This window comes from Rhopalosiphum padi, chromosome 2 (genome assembly GCF_020882245.1).
Source record: "Rhopalosiphum padi isolate XX-2018 chromosome 2, ASM2088224v1, whole genome shotgun sequence".
Taxonomy (NCBI): domain Eukaryota; kingdom Metazoa; phylum Arthropoda; class Insecta; order Hemiptera; family Aphididae; genus Rhopalosiphum; species Rhopalosiphum padi.
This window is the reverse complement of record NC_083598.1, coordinates 82253262-82275588: the sequence shown is the minus strand read 5'-3', so window position 1 is coordinate 82275588 and position 22327 is coordinate 82253262. Positions and strand designations below refer to the sequence as shown.

Below are 22327 nucleotides of genomic sequence, written 5' to 3'. Positions count from 1 at the left end.
TACCTCACTACTGTGCAATGGACTTCTTGTCTCAAGTACATTTGATCGGTCTGCAGTTATACTCCACGAACAAGACCTTGATTGGGAATAATTGATACAAGAAATTAGAAGCTCTTCTTATTATAAAAATATTGTTATTTCAGTTTACTAATGTTTAGTCAATTCATAGTCTCTGCTCAAAGCTGAAGTTTGTAGATTGTAAAAGTACAACTTTTTATTCATCTTGGAAGGTTTCGACTTTGATTGTATTCGTTTCAATCAAATACTAAATTTTACTAATATTTTACAAAATTATGATTTAAAATCATTTGTTTATGTATCGAGTACGGTGTGTAAGTCTACTAAGACTGAAGCATTACCGTCAAAAATTAAATTCACTACCAATCTACATTTATTTACAATTTTGATTTCTCACTGATTAGGTAGGTATACCAAAATGTGTTGATAACGAAGTTTGCGTAAATGTTTCATATTGTATATAGAATTATTTCACTTTATATGCCCAAGAATCTACGTCTTTTCGGGACGGCTGGTATATACTATATAGGTATTATTATGGTGTATACTTGTAATTATTTTTTTTTCCGTCAAATGACCTAGGTTCAGATCAAATCCAGGGGCGTCTAAATGAATATACTTGAAACGTGGAAGCTATTCATTATTCTATTATTGAATAGATATAATAACGTGTATAAAAAGAAAAATCGTTCCGGCTCATGTTTGATTTACCGGCTCCTTTGGTTCACGTGACGGACGTACAGTTACGAGCAATTATAAAATAAGACATATATTATGTACGCTTACACGTCTTGCCAGATAAAAAAAATCATACCAATCATGGATACTTCAAATAACTGGGTTAGTTTTTACAAAGCAAGACAATGGCACGATTGTTGTTTTTGCCCTTACATTGTCAACAACAGCTTACTATTATTATTACTATTATTACACATTTTCCCATCATAAAATATGTCTTTTAAGGTTTTGGAAATGTCAATTTTTTTTTCTTTCCGATTTTTTTTTTTTATTACTATTATTATTATTATTACTACGAACATATATTGAAAACCAGCACTATAAACAAGAAGTAACAAAACGTAACTCGCACGATTCTGTCGTGATGGACCATTTGAAACGCGTTTACTATAGCGTGGGTGAACCTCATTTTATTGTTAGCATTATCTGAAGGTAGCCGGCTGAGTATGCCAACAGCTACTGGCAACAAACGTTGTGGCTTAAGCAAGACCACGACTAAAGATAATAGTATCTTTAGTCGTGGGCAAGGTGATGAACATCAAAATCTCAAGTGTTCCGGTTGATGCACCCATCTATAGTAAAAAATTCTTCGGTTGGCTTATAAGACTATTTGCATAAACTTGTTCGTCGTCTTCGTGGTTACCTTCGAGTATAGTTATACTGTAACAACTAATAAAACATAAATGGTTCATTCATATTTATTTAAATTCAATATTACATAAAATCACCATTAAATGTAAGATAGTTTGATTTTTTATGTGTTGGCTGAATTTACTACAGTATCGTCAAAAACTAAAACATCAGGAATTTTTTTTAAACTTTGTGTTATTGGCTATAATGCATTGGCGTCTAATTCTGATTACAATTTTAAAACTGTTTTTATTGCATCTTACCTACGATACTTGCCTGAATATTATCTCGTGGAATGTCCATGATGGCTTGTGATTCTTGTGAATCTCTCAGTGTTACACATACATACACGAAATCCAAATATTTTGTTTCGATTATTCTCTACCGAAACTTGTAATACGAGTTTGTTGGCGACAGTAAAATTACATTATAATTATTATGCGTTGATGCGTATGGATGTAAGAAATAATAAAGAAGCATAATATTGTTATTACAGCCATCAAACATTCTGTTCACATTGAACTCCGAATATTCTTACAGTTGAACCGGTTTTAAAATACATCCAAAATAAAATAATCGGAAGCTACCAAATAAGTAGAGCAATATAAATGAATCATCTTTGTTTCAAACATCTGTATTTTCGTTTATAAAAGGTATTCATGTTGAAGAAAAAAGCGTTTTAGTATGAATGCTGTATATAAATCATAATGTATTAGTTTAAATGGTTTTTTCATTTAAAATTTGTAATATAAATAAAATAATAAATTGCATGCAACACTAATATAAAAATAGTATTAATTTATAATGCATTGAAATAAAAGTACTTAAATCGTATTTTTATTCACGAGGAACATGAAGGAATTTTGGTTTCTTTTACATCGAAATTATCGAATATCTACACAATATAGTAATGTAACAAAAATTTACGTTTTATAGAAATAATAAACTCCAACCAAAATAGGTGTGAAGTTAGTAGTTGTTATTATAAACACGATATGTTGGTATGCATACAATTAGGCCAAGATTAAGGAGGGTCATGGCCTCGGGTCTACAATTCTATATTTTCTAGGGACTCATTGGTCAGTGATTACTACTATTTAAATATTTATATAATTTATAATATTATATACCATTTTTAGGTATAAACATATTTTTTCTCTTTTTTAATTATTTACTAAATTTAGAAATTCTTAGCTAATGCTTACTTTTTTAATTTGAAAAATGTTATAAAATAATAATATTATTATAATTCTTTATTGTTTAATTATTATACATACATAGTTTTATTAATACAAACGTTGAAGTATTAAAATGAAAATGCTATCATGGTTATAGCTACTGTATTGTGTACACGATAAAACGTGCAATTTTTTACATTTCCAGTTTTAGTTATTGAATGAATAATGATAATAATAAAAAAGCAATTTAAATAAACATAGAGTTCTGTAATGTTTCTCGTGGATGAGTTTCAAAATCGAAATTATACAGTAATTAGTAATTACAACGTTAGACTATACAGAAGGTAGGTATCATGCAAACAAATCGTTGTAACTGCGATCGGTATCGATGCTATAACGACACACGTTTCTGATAATTGTCTTCGGCCCGCAAAATAATAATAATCATAATCATAATCACAATCGTAATTGGTGGCCTTTTGGGGGAGGTTGCGCGGGAGCGTGTACCTACATGTATTCTGCATCATGGAATATGTATTCGTGACCAGACCTATATAATTTCAAAGTCGTTTCATGCTTATAGCCCACCACAAATTCGATCTTACTAGTAATTTATTTGCTCACTATTACCTCCTCTGAATTTTTATCCCTCTAATCGTTTCATTACGTGCACCTGTATAATATGCTGCATACACACTAATCACGCTACCGCATCTTTGCAACCTCAGCGACTGTCGTCGTATTAACAGGTATAATACTGTATGTACATTGTACAGTAATTAGCAGTAGGTCATTAAAATAACTAATACATGGAAGTTAAGTAGATAAACGGAAACCTTACAAGCTCAGACATCGTGATAATACCTCCGATCATTATTTCATGAAACAAATATAACTTATAAGATATAACTACAATTTCTGTTATGCTCGTTACTAAATACATTATAACATCATTTTTGTAAATTTAATTTTACCATCCGATTTAGGCATTATAATGGTTACTAAATTAGACGGCACATAATTTTTTATTTAGTATCATAGTGTACTTTTATATCACCACAAAATAATGGACATAGTCAATCGATTTTAAGTTTTCTCGACATTTCTTTTGATTGCCCAAAAAAATAATAATTTATGAAATCAAACTGGATATCACGAATTTAATATAAGTCAATTTAATTCGGTTTGTATGTTGCTTAGGTGTTTATCTATGTTTTATCACCATTCGAGCACGTAAATCACCAATGGAATAATATAGTGATTACCTACGCTATAAGTCTTACAGGATAAAAGCATAAAGCCCATCGCAAAAATCTTCGAATATTATCTTTTGACAATCGTTAACCAAATACTGATTAAAATATTTTTATTTATATATATATATATATATTATATATATTATAAATATCATTGCTATCATATGTACTATAATAAATAGTAAGAGTATTGTGATTGTGAAACGTAGTTAGTTTTGATGTCACAGTTTTAATTAAAAATATGTTTATAATCATTGAGTGTTTTGTTCGTACGCCTAATATTCAATATTTTATTGTTAACAACCATTCCGCGGTTACCTTCTTCTTTAGTATCGATTCATGATTCATTTTTTTAGTTATTTAAGTATTTCAAATGTTTGCTATCATCACGTTCATTCGAAATTATTATGTTTTGTTAGATCTTGTATATTATTCATTAGTATATACATTATACAATATAAGCTTATGAGGCACAATGAGTAATTAATCATTACTATTATGTCGATATTTTAGAAATTTAGAACGACGATATTATAACTTATGAGTACCTAATTTAACCATATCATCTAATTATAATATTTTAATTATTTAAAAAAATAATCAAATTTTTATTTAAACTTTAAATCAAATGTGTACATAAATATTTAATTAACACTTTCTTTAAATTAATTAATATAAGTCACTTCGAAATTTTTCTATTGTAAATTGTAATATTGTTCAAACAGTCGATACTGAAATAAATGTAAGTATACATTTGGTTACACAATCTTGTAAAAATATGTAATAATTTATGCTTAAGTATATGGTATAATAGTTAGTAATTATTAAATCATTTTTAGTATTCAATTATTATAAAATTAATTTCAATGAAATATTATGCGCATAGTACACGTGTTATTGTACATAGCACACAAAATAGTCTAATCAATCAAAACTTCTTCCTTGAGGCGAACATTTTGGCAATCAAAAATAACAGTTGATAAATTTTGTACATATGACATATCTACATTGAATCTATTAGCGAATAAAAACAAATGGACAGTTCTTCTAGTGAATAGGACTACATAATATGATTGCCTACCTTCCCGACGATAACTGAAATTATAAACGTTTATAAACTCCCGCGCCTTAGGGCTATTATGGTTTTTTAATTGGGTTAGAATTTCGTTTTTGATCTTTTTTCTTCACTACAATTTATGTCGTAATAATGGCTGCGTTCTTAGTCAAACTGGTTTGTTGGAATATGATTTTTTTCACGTAAAAAACTATCTGAAAATACGACAGACGACAAAAACGATGTTTTATGATGTTCATACATTTAGGACAATAATTGTGTGCGGAACGTGAAATTTTTTATAGAACGTTTAACAAAAGAAAACAACTACTAACTGGGTTAAGTTTTTGCGTATAATTTTTTTTCGTTGCTGTAACCGGAAAAGTTGGATTTTGTAATAATTAAAAATAATTATGAGGATTTTAGATAATCCAAAAATATATAAGCCTGTTGTTTCTGTAATGGCAGTCAGTATAGCCATATATATCATATATATAGCCACTTAAATTCTATGTATAACGCACGATAAACTTAAATACAATTAAAAATACTTACAATTAATTTTTCCAGTATATTTTTGTTTACAATTATGTTTTTATGGTAATATCATTACTAATATTATGGATATACTATTATGCAATTATAAAATGTATAATAGTTAGGTACTTTAAAATATAAAATGAATCAATAGTTTATTGATCAAATGGCCTTTCGTGTTAAACTGTCATAATTTAATATTATTTATATCGTGTGAACACTTGTGGATGATCAATTTTAAAATGTGTTATTACATTTCTAAGATTCAAATTATATTATTATTTTTTTCATATAATTGTTCTGATGTATATACTATGACATACATATATACATATATAAGTACATAGTAACTATGTAATTATATTACTTGATTATATATATATATATATATATATATACATATAATTTATAAAAGGATTCTACCCATTTATATTTTATGTCGTATTTTAATTTTTTATACAAGTATTAGTACCAGTATTAGCTATTGGGTCAAGTAATTTGTATTAAATGTACATACAAGTTGTAATTATACTAATTTTATGATTTAATTTACTTAAATAAATGTATTTTCATAGTATAATGTAAAGCAAATCAAATTAATATAGTTTAACTTCAACCTTAACCCAATCATCTTGATAAAACGATGGTAAACGGATTCAAAATAATTTAAAACTTATCTATCGTAAAATATATAAGCGCAAAAATTAAATTTATTCAAAATGGATGATGTATATTTTATTTTTGAATAAATAATTTACATTCTCGTATATATGAAGCAATTAAAATTTAAAATATATTTGTTTCTGGACTCCAGTCTGGAGTATTTATAGATACGGTTTTAAATATAATGTATTTAATAGCAAGATTTTATTAGATTATTATCCTAGATAAATGCAAGGAAAATTTATACAAATAATAATATGTCACATTTAATCTTATTGTTAGACTAATAAAGTGTTTTAATATTACACGAATTAAAACATTATTAAATGTTTCAATTTTTATAACAGATTTTAGTATATATATAAATATTTTATTAACTTATTTATTTTTATTTTCATGAGACGTGTAATACGAGTATACACTTTTATATTAAACTTGTTTATTAGATATATTATAAAATATATTAGGTAATGTACTTTATTATTATTATTATTATATATTCGCTCCCCTCCCCTAATGTATAACAGTACAATTGTATTACAGAATTAAATGAGTAGTACCAGTGGTAAATGTTAACACGTTAAATAATGTTATGATACAATTAACAATAATAACATTTAAACTGGTGAAATCGAACATTTACCAATATTATATCATATTGATTGATAACTATTGATCGTCTATCTCTATATTATATTGCCTTATGATACACAAAAAAACTTAATAGTTAGGTATGTTAAAATTAATAAAATATTATTAAATAACAAAGTAATAGACCTATGTATATCAGTTTTATATTCTATATTATTACGATGAACTGTTTTATTAAAAATAAAAAAATATAAACAAGTTTAAAATGTAAAGCATAAAAAACACTTATCTAGGTACTTGAATTTTAATCAGCATAATACAAATAAAATTGAAGTAAATTCGATATTTTACTGTAAGGTAAAATTCAAACAGTAGAATTATATAATTTTGACTGTCAGGTTCGTTAACGGGATTTGACAATGATAATTTTAACGTTAATTTTTATAGGTACTTGTGTTTGTGTAATGTTATGTTAAAGTGGATTTACTAAATAAGTAAATACCTACGTGCTATCGATCAACGACCGTCTATTATACATTTAAATTGTGTTCATTTGTTCCTCTGGAAACCCAATCTTATTACTTGAAAGCAGTTCTACGTATATAGATTTATATTTTATTTCTATTTCTGCCGTATTAAATCCATTAGTTTTGACTAATTTAAATCACGATAATATTATGTAAATTGAATTTTCCAAATGCGCTGTCTAAAAATGACCGATGGATGAAATTTTCACTATGGTTATACTTAATATAATTTTTTCATAACTGTAGAATACTGGTTACGTCTACTTAAGTTTGGACGAAACTTGTTAGATAAATTTTAATATCTTTAAAATTTCGTTGGGTAAATGTTTTATGGTTATTTGTATTGAAACAGTTTAGATTGAGGGCCAAAAATAGTTTAACAGGCCACGACAAGCCGATTCCAAGCTAAATTGATGTGTCAAAACTGACGCCGTTATGAAATGGGCTGCACTAGTGTCCGAAGTTAAAACGTATAATTGATTTCAAAGAAAGCCACTGATACCTATTTTTCCATGGTATATTTAAAAGTAGTTTGACGGGCCAGTAAAAGACAGAGGTTTAAGCCGACACACAATATTTTGTTTTATAGGTACCTATATATTACCAGATAAAAACAACTCATTGGCGATTCAGATACAATATCAACACTTAACCGTTAACACCCTCTATAATAATATATATGAGTGTAAATGTCTTGATATTTATGATTTAATGGAATGATCAATTAAAAAATGACAGTTTAACATTTCTAGCCAACACTTTAGTGTAACATTTAAATCCGGTCCGACAATTATATAAACAGTTTAACTATAAAAATATATTTTTTTTCCAGTATTATGAATATAATTATTTTATATTTACAAATATTTAATGTATTCACTCTACTTTTATATATATCATTTTTATTTTAATTCGAAATTCTAAATATTATAGACACACCCACACACTCAAAAATACGAGTATAGCTATATATTATATAATTAAACAGACAAATTAAATACCATAATATTTTCTTAACCAGTTTACATTTTATTACTCGTATCAAACATATTGTAGTGTTTTTATATGAAAAAATCCCACGTACGATGATGTTTGTTAAATACACGATGACAGTTGTATAAACAAAAAAAATTTTTTTTAAAAAAAGGTAACGGTAAAAAAGTCCGGAGAAAAAAATAATATTTTAGTCATTATTATTATTAATTTTATGCATTTACTTATTATTGTTGTTATTACTATTATATATACTATATCATTAAATTATTGATTTTATTACAATTATTTCCTTCTTTCTTTTTCGTAAACAATGTAAGATATTTCATAAAAGTTTCCATATAATTTCGTGTTCCTTAGATTTTAAGTTAATGTAATTTGGCTCTATTTTTTCTATATTTATATGTATTGTTGCAGTAAATTTTAAGATAAACTTCTATATCATAGGATTTTTGTGCCTTGAAACATAATATAATATGAATATATTATTGCAGCTCATGCAAATAGTAGTACTTGTTCGATGTTAAGAAATTCATGTGTGTTCAGTTGTGGGTATAATGTCTCTTTAATGTGGCCTAAGTTATATTTCATAAATGTTGTGTAATGGTAAAAAAGCTAGTCCATCTAACTTTAGCGCAAGAATTACTAAAATTATAATGTCAATACCCAAGGATGAATTGAAATGATAGCTGTATCTAATAAGTTAATTTAAATTACATGCAGAGTGATTAAGACATTTATAAAAAAATTGCCGTCAGAATTTTTCTTAGCACTTTTTTTCTTAAAATCAAAATAACGATAATGTTTACATGCCACGTGGACATCTAATACATGTTTACTAAGATTATGATTTCTTTTTAATAATAACGCGAATATATCTACGGTGTGTATGCTGTGGCAAATAATTTATCACCCTCTATAATTGAATACTATTGGAAAGTTAGATGATTTAAATCACTCATTTTTTGACTCACTGCGTTTAAGTGAAGCGTATAATTATTGGCCATTTGTCTGCAGTTAAAATCGTAATAGCTAATAATACCGGTGGTTCATGTTTGCACAAGAAAATCATAATTATCCCAAATTAACGGATGCTTGTATATATATATAATATATAAATATATAGGTATTACGCATATTTGTGCATATTATATGTGTGGTGTGCACACGTCATGTGTCATGTGTGCTACCTAAATGGAATCCCTAGAAAATGTTTCTCTGAATGTGGTATTCAGGTCACACGATCCTTGGGGGGATTTCAGACAAGGCCTTGGACATTAATGAAATTAAAACAACAACGTTGCAGGTACCGATATAATACTACGTATATTAATAATATAATACGACCACCAATGAAATATGTTATGCATTTTTCTTTATTTAAAAACGTCGTCGCATCAAGTAGATTGCCTCGATTGACACGACGCATAACACAAATAACTAAATTCTGTCCAATGATAGGTTAGGTACGTTTAACATACCATAACCCTTTAATATAATATCTGATATTTATTGTTAAAATATTTTTACATGGTAGATTTTTGTAATCTTATTACTATGACTATCGTATAAACCGCAGATAACGGAGTGATTGATAATAATTATAACTATAGTACATGTATTGTACGGTTTTCGCGTAATCTGCAACATTTCTGCGTGGTACACGGAGTAGATATAAGCTATAATTACATGTATATAATACTTATTTTTAAATATTCATAATTATAATATTAATAATATGATTACTCGTTTGATTTAAAAATAGATAAAAAAATGGCATTAGAAATATACGTATACTATATTAATACAGCTGCCTGTGGGTAAGAATTTTTTTTTACCGACTTAATAAGACTGGGAATAGGATCGTTGTAAATTTAATTATATTACTATAGGTAATTTCGTTTTCGTATCGAAGGGGCCATAAAACAATTATTAGTCGGTCCCTTCGATAAGATGTATAATAAGATAAAATTATTAAAACCCAACAGTACTATTATATAATATACTAGTCGATAAATTCAAAGTTAACGGCCGTGTCTGGCGGTGATCTTAATATAATAACAATAATATGATACTTTAAAACGATGTAGGCAGTGACTTCAATGAACGGACACACTGATGTCAACACTTGCACACCAAACGTGTCTGATTTCCGACCCACTGGCGATCCAACCGTGACGGGACGTATAATATATCGTCCTTCTCGTAGAATTTTCTCATCAGCGTCCATAAAACGGCCGCCGACCTCGGACCGAAACTGATTATCATAATATAACATGGAAATTATAATTATTATATAACTATTATTATTATATTGATAGGACAGAGTACATATAACAATGACACGATCCGCGAGAAGTACAAATGTGTCAAGGTCCCGGGGACTCATTCATGAATTGCATTAGATTGAATAATATTATATTGTTCGTGATACTCGAACAAGATTAATTATTCAACGATGCTTTTCATATATTATAATAATAAAAATAAAATATTTAATCAAATCAAATCAAACAAAGGATGCTTTAACCCTTATAACTATCGATATACTTAAACTTAAAATAAAAACAAATTTAACATAATATTACTATATGAACGCCGCCAGTTTTAAAATATATATCTTTTAATGTGTATATGATTGTATCTGTCATTCGAGCCTTTAGGCTTTAATTACAATATTACAGTAGAGCTACATGAAATATTCTTATTGCAATCATATAATATAATGTATTGCAGATTGTATAATATACTCTGAATAACAAAAGCGAACTCGAGTACATAAATTAGTAGTACGCCTATATAATTTCTACAAACTTACATACACAATATTAGCAGACGTCAGATACACGCACGCGTTGTGTATGTCAGTGTGTGCACGTATAATATTATCGTATTATGATCATTATTAATTTCAACCGCCGCAGCACATACACCGAAGACGGCAAACTACCTATAAGCTGTGGTTCGTTTCTTAACTATATATATCTATTTTAAGATTGAAATGTGTGCGGCGATTGAATATGATAAGGCCTTAAGGAATAATATTTTTAAATAAACAAGTAGGAAGGCTCGGTTCCGCTGAGATCTCTATAGATTACATACAACCGATTTTCTAATGTATTCAAATGTTACGTACCTACTCAAATCCTAATACCCGAGTATTATAGTAGTTATACATATTCTATCGCTTCTATTTATAATAATTAAATATTAAATATAATACTGTGAGAGACTTCAATAGATTAACCTGATTTATAGTGTGGGTTTATCTACCCGAAAACCATTCGATAAATAAAATATTTTCTTTTTCAATCCACGCTCTAGAGTCTAGAATCAGTAGAATCTAATTGAATTAAAAAGTTCAATTTCTAAGTGTCGAATGTTAGGTTAAACATAAGCCATTAGTACTCATTATAATATTTTAAAAACCTTTTGTAAGCGCCGTTAAAGTATTTTAAAAATAATCTGGTTACAACTTACAAAAAACTTTTCTAGCTTCGGATTTAACATAGATAGATAATTTTCGGTATTACTTTGTAAAACTAACATGATTTAAAAGATTTTATTGAAATTATATGTATAAAAAATATAGATAGTAAATGGCAATAACGCTGATCATAAATTGTAGAAGTAGTAAAAGCACAATAATGTATATACAAACTTTCAAGAGTCTAGAGTAATCATTATTTTTATTAATATTTTTTTTTAATTTTGCACTAGATATTATACTTTTTTTTAAAAACCCCATTATTGAAGTACCTAGTGAAAAAGCTATTCTTAAATGTCTGAAATGAAAATTCGTGAAATTCTATTGATGATATGTAAAACATAATGCAAAATAATTATTCGGAATTTATTTTTAACGTACATAAAATCGTACAAGTACAAATGGTAAACGGTGAGAATAGATTCTGGACTTGTTTAGACACCCTAGAAAGGATTAAGCCGGCGTCAAGTAGCTCGGGAAACCGTAGGAACCAAATGTGACAAAAAGGAAAGTATATTGACACTGTTCCCTTCCAAATGCACCGGAGGGGACCAATAAGATCTATGAACATTGACCTCGAGCGACCATTGGTTGTGTGTTCCTCTGAATCTGCTATAAACAACGTGTGTATAATAATTCATAATATATGCCGCACGATGACCGTGGGCAACGTTGTGTGAGAAAAATGTTGTACATTTCGGGGTGTGTAACTGGTGTGAAAAACCGCAATAATCACTACAAATTGGACACTTGCCCATAATTGTATATGGTAAATAGCAAATTGGCAGTACAGTAGTTGTTGGGCTGTTTTGTTAGTAATAATATTAATCTGATATACACTATACTACTATAGTTACTTACTTCTACTACTGCTACTTATGACCTAATCAATGTTGACATAGTCATTTTTATTTATTTATATTTTCTCACTCTTGCAGGTTTGTCTTAGTATTGAATCGAGCCACATTATACGATTAATGAGTAATGACAACCTTGCATGATTACCTACGTAGCTACCAAAATAATTGCATAATTCGTTTACTTTAATTGTATATAATATTATAGTTTTGATTTTACTAATATTATTTTTATGAATATTCATATATCTAACCACAAAAAAAGAGTAACTATTTGTGTAATGGATGGTGTATTTTGATCGTTATTGAACTTCATAAATATTATTCTGTACAGTAATTATTTTATCATTTATTTTGCTCGCAAATTATGCGATATTTTATGTAACTCATATGTGATGTGTATAATTTAAAAATGCGATTTCACTTGAAAAAAGTATTACCAAATATTTGATTCATAAACATTTCAATCTGACTTTCAAATCAACAATATTTGATTAGGTATTAACGTATACTATTATGTATTCAGTATTGAACGGAGTATAAGAAGTAAAAAAATGTAGTGAATAAAAGTAACTTAATAACATTATTTTCTCATGGGTTTGACGAGAATGTCTTCTTTCGCAGCCGGTTTTAACGATGTGCTTTATGGTTTTTCAATTCATGGGTATATTATAGCTACAGGTAGTAAGCAATACTCGGTGTCCATAAAACGTAAGCAGGTACAATGTTTCCGTTATAATAAAGCAAATGCAAAATCTTGAGATCGATCAACGTTGTCGACTTCGAAATCCTGCAAAATACTATTTCATCTAATCTACATAATACACAATATAGTTAGACCGATATAATGTTATTATACGATTATCTGCTGTATATTTTATACTATACAGTATATAAGCACATTAAATATAATATGTGGAAAACCGCGAGCACAATTTATAATTGCCAATAAATTTCGCGTTCAAACGGTTTTCGCCTTATATGCGATCGAAACGATCGCTCTCCGGCTGTATGATTCGACGTACATGCCTATAATTAAAACGTAAAGAACGAACATAATATAATATATGATATAGGTGATGTATAATATGATAAACTAACGATTACGCGGGCCATATCATAATATATAATGTTACGAGAACGAGACTATAATATCATTATTGTGTGTGGTGTGTGTGTGTGTGTGTGTGTAAGAGTAGGTATACCTATCTAAGTCTAATATCGAATACGTAGTAATATTATTATAATAGTACCGGCGCGGTCGGATGCAAATATCGGACACGAGATTTAGTTATCGATCTATATATAGACCGCACGCGATATAATAACATTATATTATTATTGTTGTACGGCTGCATATGTGCATTGTAGTCGTAGTCATCGTCGTCTGTACAGGCACAGTTGCGCACGCCACGATTTTCTATGGTGCCATTAGGACGCGTAAACATAAATCGGTAAACTCCGCGGTGACTTGTGTGATCGGAATACGTAATGTCAGCGGCTATATTATTGTGCACGCATGTAATACGTACAGGCAGGCTGGTGGGTAGGCAAGTGGGTGGGTACCCATATAATATATTATGTAGGCAGGCAGGTACCTATATAAATATAGAATATATATATATATATATATATATATATACACGTACGCGGTTTACGGTAGTATAAACCAACTACGTTTCGCGGCCGATAAACTTTATGCGCTTATACCCATTATAGTGTACCTGAATATATACGATAATAATATCATATTATTATATAATATTTATTATATGGACGCATTTAAATACACCCATAATGCATAATAATACGGCGTGTATAATACAGACTGATTCACCAAGCATATGCTCACCCCCATCGGCCGCTTTAAATATTTAATATTTTTAAAATTCTAATTTTTGGGAGTTTTTAAATACACTACATTTCAAATTCAATTCATATTTTTTCTATAAATTGTTAATCAAATGACTTTTTTGGAATAATATCTAGAGTAAATTCTAACGAGTAGTTTTTGAGTTATTTAACTTTGTTTACTAAGAATATGATTATTTGAAAACTCAAGAAATTAATATTAATTTATCAAAATTTTCCGTAAAAATGTCGGAGTATATAATTAATACTAGATATAGTAGATCTAATATTATATATTCTGTCTTATATTTTTGTAAGATCAATTTGAATATGTCTATATTATCTCAATGTATACATTATAGTAGTATACATATTAACTGCTCATTCACATTTATATTTAGAATATTTAGATACATTAACATTTTTGAAAAAATAATCGACTAAATTATTTACATAGTAAAAAAGATTGGTTCTCAAAAATAATTTTGTAATTTGTATCACCACAAGAAATTTCTCGTATGGAATAAAAATTATCAAATAATTAATTGAAAATGTAGTAAGTATAGTTAAAAATTCTAAAACTGGGAATTAAGATAAATGCATTATTAAAGAAAACATGGGAGTGAGTATATGCTTAGTACCTTGTACCTATACCAGTAGAAAGCAATCATAGCGGAGCAAACGAATTTTTTCCATAATATAAATATTTATAAATAATGTAAATTGTAATATAATATATTAAAGGTACCTACATAATAACATTTAACTCACGTTAGCGTATACATTGGTTAGTGCTCGGCGTCTCTTCTTCGACGATAATATACCGATATGACAGTCAAAATGCGAAAACGTGAAACAAGCATGCATTTTTGTAAGTCATAAAAATACGTTTCATTGTTCCGATTTCACATCGACATCGGCAAGTCGAACGATTTCTTTTCAATTTTTTTTTCTACAACCGATAACGACACGCGCGTTTATCGTGATCCACTGTGGGTATTACGTACCTATCTATTATTATTTTTTATTATATTGTACGATATGCATGATGTCACATGACTTCAGCTGCAAAGGTATACAGTTGACTATTGCGCGAAGAACATAATAATATCACCGATGCGGTCATACGACCGCGACCTGGGTATATATATTATATATACGACATGGGCAATAATATAAGTCTCTCTATATAATAAAATGTGTGCATATACTTATGTCGCATCCAAGATGACGCCGATAATATTGCGCGTAACGTCATTATTGTGTTAACCCTGCATATATTATAATGTATATATTATATGTGTGTATAATAACGTTATGGCGCATGCTACTTATACCGATGGGCACGCGTGTAATGTAAATACCGCAAACGGTGTACGAGCGACTAAGATTGTGACATTGTCGCGAGTCCGTTAAGTGTCCTGTTAAACCGACTGTAACCGGCTGGGTAACCGCCGTAGAGAAGTTTATAAATAGCGATGATAATCTATTGATAATCAATCACGAAAATATCGTACTTTCGTCGTCGATGCGGAAAGTGAGCGCGTGCTTTGTTATTATTTCCGGCCAACGGAAGTGCCGCAACGGAAGTTCGTCGGAAGTTTTGCGCGGGTAGTAAAAATAGTTACGACCACAATTTCAAAGACCGATTTTAGCGTGCTATGTCAAGTTCATCTGCTCATATAAAGATGATTATAAAATGTTCAAATTAGTTTATTTCTATATACTTTAATTTTATTTACTATTATTATGTGTTGTGTATGCATTATGGATCCATTTAATGATACTTAACTTAACTTAAACATTAAACATTTAAACTTCTGTTACAACTTATTTTGTTCAAAAGTACTTAAAAATTCGTGATGGAAGTGCAAAAAGTAATATTTAGTATTTACTAAAAACGGAGAAAAGTAGAAATAATTGGATAGAAGTATTGAAATATAGGACTATTGAATAAATTAAATTAATAAAATATTTTGTGAGGTAACAATACAATAATTGAAAAACTAAAAAAAATTGTTTTTAATATTAAACCCTTAAATCAAAATAGAATGATATTAACTTATTATTTTTTTTCTTTACAAAACAATCTTTGTTTTCCGGAAATAAATAAAAATCTATGCTTCCGTAATCAAACAAGCTTAAAAAGTAAGCTCAAATAACTTATGATAATCTTAAGGCAAAAAAACGTACCCATGCTAAAATGGGCTAAAATATTGCAGTCAGATGATATACGAGTACATAATGCATTTAGCCATTTAGGTTGAAAACAACGCGATAGTAAAATTTCACTTTTTATTAATTATATTAAATAATTAAGCTGCACTCGGATAAAAAGCAGTTAATAGCTTAATAATTTCATACCTTTAAAAAAAAAGTCTTAATAAAAAAAAAAACTTTACTTAATCGTAAGTACTATAATCTTGTTTACCTATGTTATGGCGTACTTTATCGCAATAATAGCGTAATATTAATACGTGAACCAATTAAATTAATAAATTGAATATTATATAACTGCTTATATTGTTATGTATATGCTCGAAAATCAATTACCAGATTTTTCAGGAATTCAGTTTGTTGTAGTTTCTGCGAAAAATAATTGAAAAGTTCAAAAAACGTTTTAAAAAAATGTATATCCCATCTATAACATATTATATATATATTATTAACATAATTATACACATAAAAATAAATTATTTTTAACCACGCCAATGATTAAAATAATTTTCGCTTCTATGCCTGTAAGTAGGAAGAGAAATAAGTGTTTAAAACGCATGACACTTTTGTTGAAACACCTATTTTTAACCTGTGTGCAGTTAGAACGTTATTTGGTTTTTACTCGAATGCAATTCGACCATTGCCTTTTTATTAACCCACACAAGTGCGATATTCAACCGACCATACCTCAAAAAAAGGGAACACGCGCTCAAAATATAGACGCTATAAACATGTAACTATTATACAGTATATATAAGCACTAAGTAGGTGCAAATTCTTCGGCGGCTAAATAAACGCTAAAATATACGGATTATTATTGTAATAACCGACCCCTGCAGACGATACGCGCATGTTGTGATTATTATTATTGCATTAGATATTTTAATTTACGCTCAACACGCAACACGCATCATCATATTATGATTTTGCATAATATTATATACATAGATATAATATTATATACGTATATATGCATACGTGCGAACGGGCCCGTCGTCGTCGTCGTTGTGAGAGGATATTATCATAATACAGGTAAGTATACCTGTACGGATAGAATCGGTATGGGCATCATAATACGTCCGTATGTGCGTATATTACCATACTTTGCACGAATGATAATAATAATTATACGACTGGTTAGCTCGGCGTCCCGTTTTCGGAGGAGGTATATAATATTATTATTATAATCGCTGTGTTGTACCTATCCACGTTAATGGTTTTTTTTTCTCTACTCTCGAGATGTATCCGTCGATTCAGCGATGTAACGTCAACACATGTTTACGCCGCCGCCGCCGCCGCTGCCGACAAACACACCTATATTTATTAGTACAATTTAATATTAAACACTACGCACCTCATCGTGTATACGTATTATAATATGCACATCATCCGACGCGAAACGAGACTGAAAATATTATTATAACACCGACGGACGTGACGACCACAGCGTGTACACCGCGCATAATATTATACATTATTATAATATCGGTTTTTTCGCTCGGCAAACACCGCAACAGTTAGCGGAGAAGACATTATAATATACCCGCGCGATATCTATACATCCGTCTGTATGATATTATTATTATTATTATTATTATTATTATTATTATATAATATAAAGTGTGTTCGCGGTGCGTGTGAATAGTTTAATTTCCCCCTCTTCCTCTCGTCATAATTTCTCGCGGGCCCAACTATACCTGCGTACAGGTAGTTTCATGTTTTGCACTTAGCAACGGCGGCGGTGATGGTCGTGTGGATGTATATTTTTCTCGTGTCAAACATTATACATAAATATATATTATAATTTTCCGTATTCTCCGGTCACGCGCACTCCGCAATACCTACGCCATAAATGAAGCACCTATATTATAATATATACATTCTATATATATTATATATTGTATATAAATCTATATAATATCATATGTGTCTAATTTTATATATATATTTTTTTATGTATGATATTATAATATACGCGTTTTGCGTTAAAACGCAAATGAAAATTGCCGTATTCGTCATATTATTACATACCGCGCATATACCGTTAGGCCAGTCATAATATATCATATCTGTTTTGTAATTAAAACGAAACCGTCGCTTTATGATTCATGTATGTAGCATAATATTGTATATATTATGTATGTTTGATTATAATATGCGTATATGTATGAGGTACCTATATACCTTCCCACCTGTGTATAATATGTACGATATCCTTCATATATATCTCATACCTACGAGTATGTAATATTATGTATTTGCCTAATCGTGTGATATTGAAAACATAAACTTCTGCGAACGACCTACGGAGTACCTATGCCTATTCCGTCCTGCAGTATATATGTATACGAGTATACACTGCAGAGTCCATTGTAAAATACATAATATACCTATACAAAGTATCTGTACACATATAATTATTTCATCATAATGTTCTCGATCCATCACGTATAGTATAATACGCAAATACATATAAATATAGCACACACTTGAGCTGTAATAATTGGTATAGTACCTATATATGTATATATTATATAGATCGCGATCGTAATTTAACTTTTTACCAAACATTATTATAATTTATAGGTCACCTAAAATATGAATACTAGACCACCCACTTAGCATATATATTATGAGACTATATTACATAAATATTGTTGTATTACGGTTAATTGGGTATATGCCAAATAAAGTCTATACGTCATCTACTTTAAAAAACAAATTTAAAACATTTTTTTTACACTGCACACAATATTTGGGTCGAAAATTAAATGTTTATTAGATCAGTTGAATTATTCAAACGAAAAAATTGCAATAAATGTCACGAGTTTATCATAAATTATCATATTTCATTTTTGATCCAGATATTAAATATTCGATGCATATTTTAAACACTCTGGACTAAATTTATTGAAATTAAGATTACGAAAAAATACTTATTTGTGATTTGAATGTTACGTGTATTATGTAAGTAATGTAAGTAAAAGTCAGGGACTTCGAGTTATTTTATTAAATTTAATTAAATATGTAGTAAAATGTCGAAAAAATATGTAAATGGCATTAGAGATTTGTCGTACACGTGTAACGGGAAATAGATCCCGACCGCGATTTAATTTATTTTATGGTTTAGGAATAAACGCCCATCTGCGTAAATACGTAAACTAACCTACATTTTAATGAAATTTTATGAAGCGTTATATTCTTTAATTTCTGATCCTTGTCTCTGATGACTGCAAGGGCGGAAGAATATCATAATCGTGCACCAAATGCAACCTCTTGTACCGCACTGCAAGTCAATTAATCAACTGGCTTCAAGAAATAAATTCAATTATTTCTCTCTATTTGTTGTGCGTATAAACACTAGTGGCCGACAAACATCAGACCAAACATAACACAATAGCATGATGTGGCGTATACGAAAATATTTACTACTATTAACCATCCCATGACCCGAGGGCTGCCGAACAAACTTGGGCTTCTGTTTGATTAATTTTTTTTTTTTTAATCTTTTATACACTTATTAAGAATGTTTGTAATCTTTGAGTAACTATTTCGTTTATATGCGTATGGCATAAATTAAAAGATTATTTTTCTTTTGCTTCAATGTATTCACTGTGCCACTCTGTGACTACGTGTCACTATGTTGCGATACGTAAAAACATAACAAAAAAAATAAACTGACGAACAAAATAGCTTTTAAACACGTTTATATAATATTATGATCAATAATTCAGATTTACCTAATCTGAATGCCTTAAGGTTTTCTAATATTATTTATTCTATTTTACAGGAAGTTCTATCAATATTGTTTCAATTATTCGATAAAGATAACGAAAAAGTACTCGTACAAGAACAATGGATACAATCATTAAAAGAGAGATTACTGTGAGTATGTTTTATTTCGAAATATTAGATATAATGCAGGTACTTCATTAGCAATGAAAACGTTTTTTTTTTTTTTTAATTTAAATGTGTAATAATAAATTCACTACAAATTGATTAAAATTTTATCTAAATAGGTGAGGTTATTATTTGTTCTCTTTTACGAGTTTTCTCAGTGGGGTCCAGTATTTATTATATGCTATTCAAATTAAATAAATAAATTTTTATATCCATATAAATTTGTTAATCTTATTATAGGGACATATTTTTATACTTCATGAGATTATTTGCAAGTGCCTATATTATATTACGTATAATAATTAATAAGTGATATACTTAAAATAAAACGAAAAATAAATTAGATTTAATTTACTGGCTACAGTAATAACATGCTAAATATCTTGTACATTGGATATGGCAAACACTTTTATGTTTTATTTTTATTTTTTTCTGTCGTGTTTTCTAATAATATGTCAAATCTAATTAAAATATTTATGCATAAAGGATAAAATTAACCGGTTGTAATGAAAATATATATAAAATCAAAAGCGACGTTATCTCGTATCCATATAAAGATTATAAAACATAAACATGTACTAAAGACGAGGATTAAAAAAATAAACGGACATTAAACACGGGTGGTAATTGCGTATTTTGTGTAGACAACATATTTATATCAATTTTTACTGTTAAAATTTATCTTACTTATAAAATGCTTTTAAAATATATTTATTAGGTACTCAAGTGAATCTGCACAGTTTGTAGATAACTATCGATTTAATAAAAATAGCAGTGAAGCACTATTCAGAATTAACGCATAAAATTAAGATCAACTATTTTATTACATAACCTTATAAATCGCATTTCAGTCGTCTTGAGATGCTCGCACAATTTGTATTAGAAAAATTTCTAAACTGATAATAATATATAATTGCATGTATATTATATTATGTAACTTAAACTCTAACTAACAATTTTAATATGTTTGTTCAATGTTAACATGTAATATTTAGTTTGTAACTAAAACAAAAATTTCCAATTTATTTTTATTTTTAGGACACGTACCTATATAAATTATAAACATTATAAATTCTCATGAAAGTATTTTTTTTTATACGACGTATCATAATTTAAGATTTAAAATATTAATAATATTTTTTTGGTATATTTTTGGAATAAAATTTTAACATTTAGCAAATTAAAATAATAAGTTCAATATTTAAGTATCAATAACTTTAAATATGTCGTTAACTGAATTAAGATTAGGTTTAGAACAGAAAATAAATACAATACCTACTATAAATAAGTTTTTAGAACCAATAAACTATCAATATATTAATCATAAATCTATCATAAATACAAAAAAATATAAATTATAAGTTTCTGAGAAAAAAATATATTTTAAATAAATCATTTTCTTACGCGTAAAACATTTAAATTTATTATGTGCTGGTATCCATTTAAGGAAGCATATATAATTTTTATATTGTATTTTAAAAATGTGTTAAATAATGACATAAAACAAATTATGTTTATTTTACATTATAAGTAGGATAATATACTTGGTACATAAATAATTGTACAACGAACCGCAGATGGTTTGTTACTTGTAAGCTCCGTGCCATTAATATGGTGCATATTATCATTGCTCTAATCACGCATAAGTAGCCATCTCGTAAGTCGTAATGTACTGAAGGAAATGTAAATTTTAAATCCAATTAAAGTAATTAGGAATGTATATCGTTTAAGACCTGCATGTATATTTTGCAATTATACGGAATCCGCAGTTAATTAAAACAGATGTAACTGAGGCTGATGGAGTTGCGTGGTCGTAGATATTTCTTTTTT

At 28.4% G+C, this 22327-nt stretch overlaps 1 protein-coding gene across 1 annotated transcript in view; it reads left to right on the top strand.

The window, feature by feature from the left end:
• LOC132920634 (NADPH oxidase 5) overlaps window positions 1–22327 on the top strand; it is a 71710-nt gene that overhangs the window by 22141 nt on the left and 27242 nt on the right. Inside the window, exon 3 of the mRNA XM_060983164.1 lies at window positions 20388–20482. Within this exon, the coding sequence (XP_060839147.1) occupies window positions 20388–20482 (95 nt within the window). The remainder of the gene's footprint in view (window positions 1–20387; window positions 20483–22327) is intronic.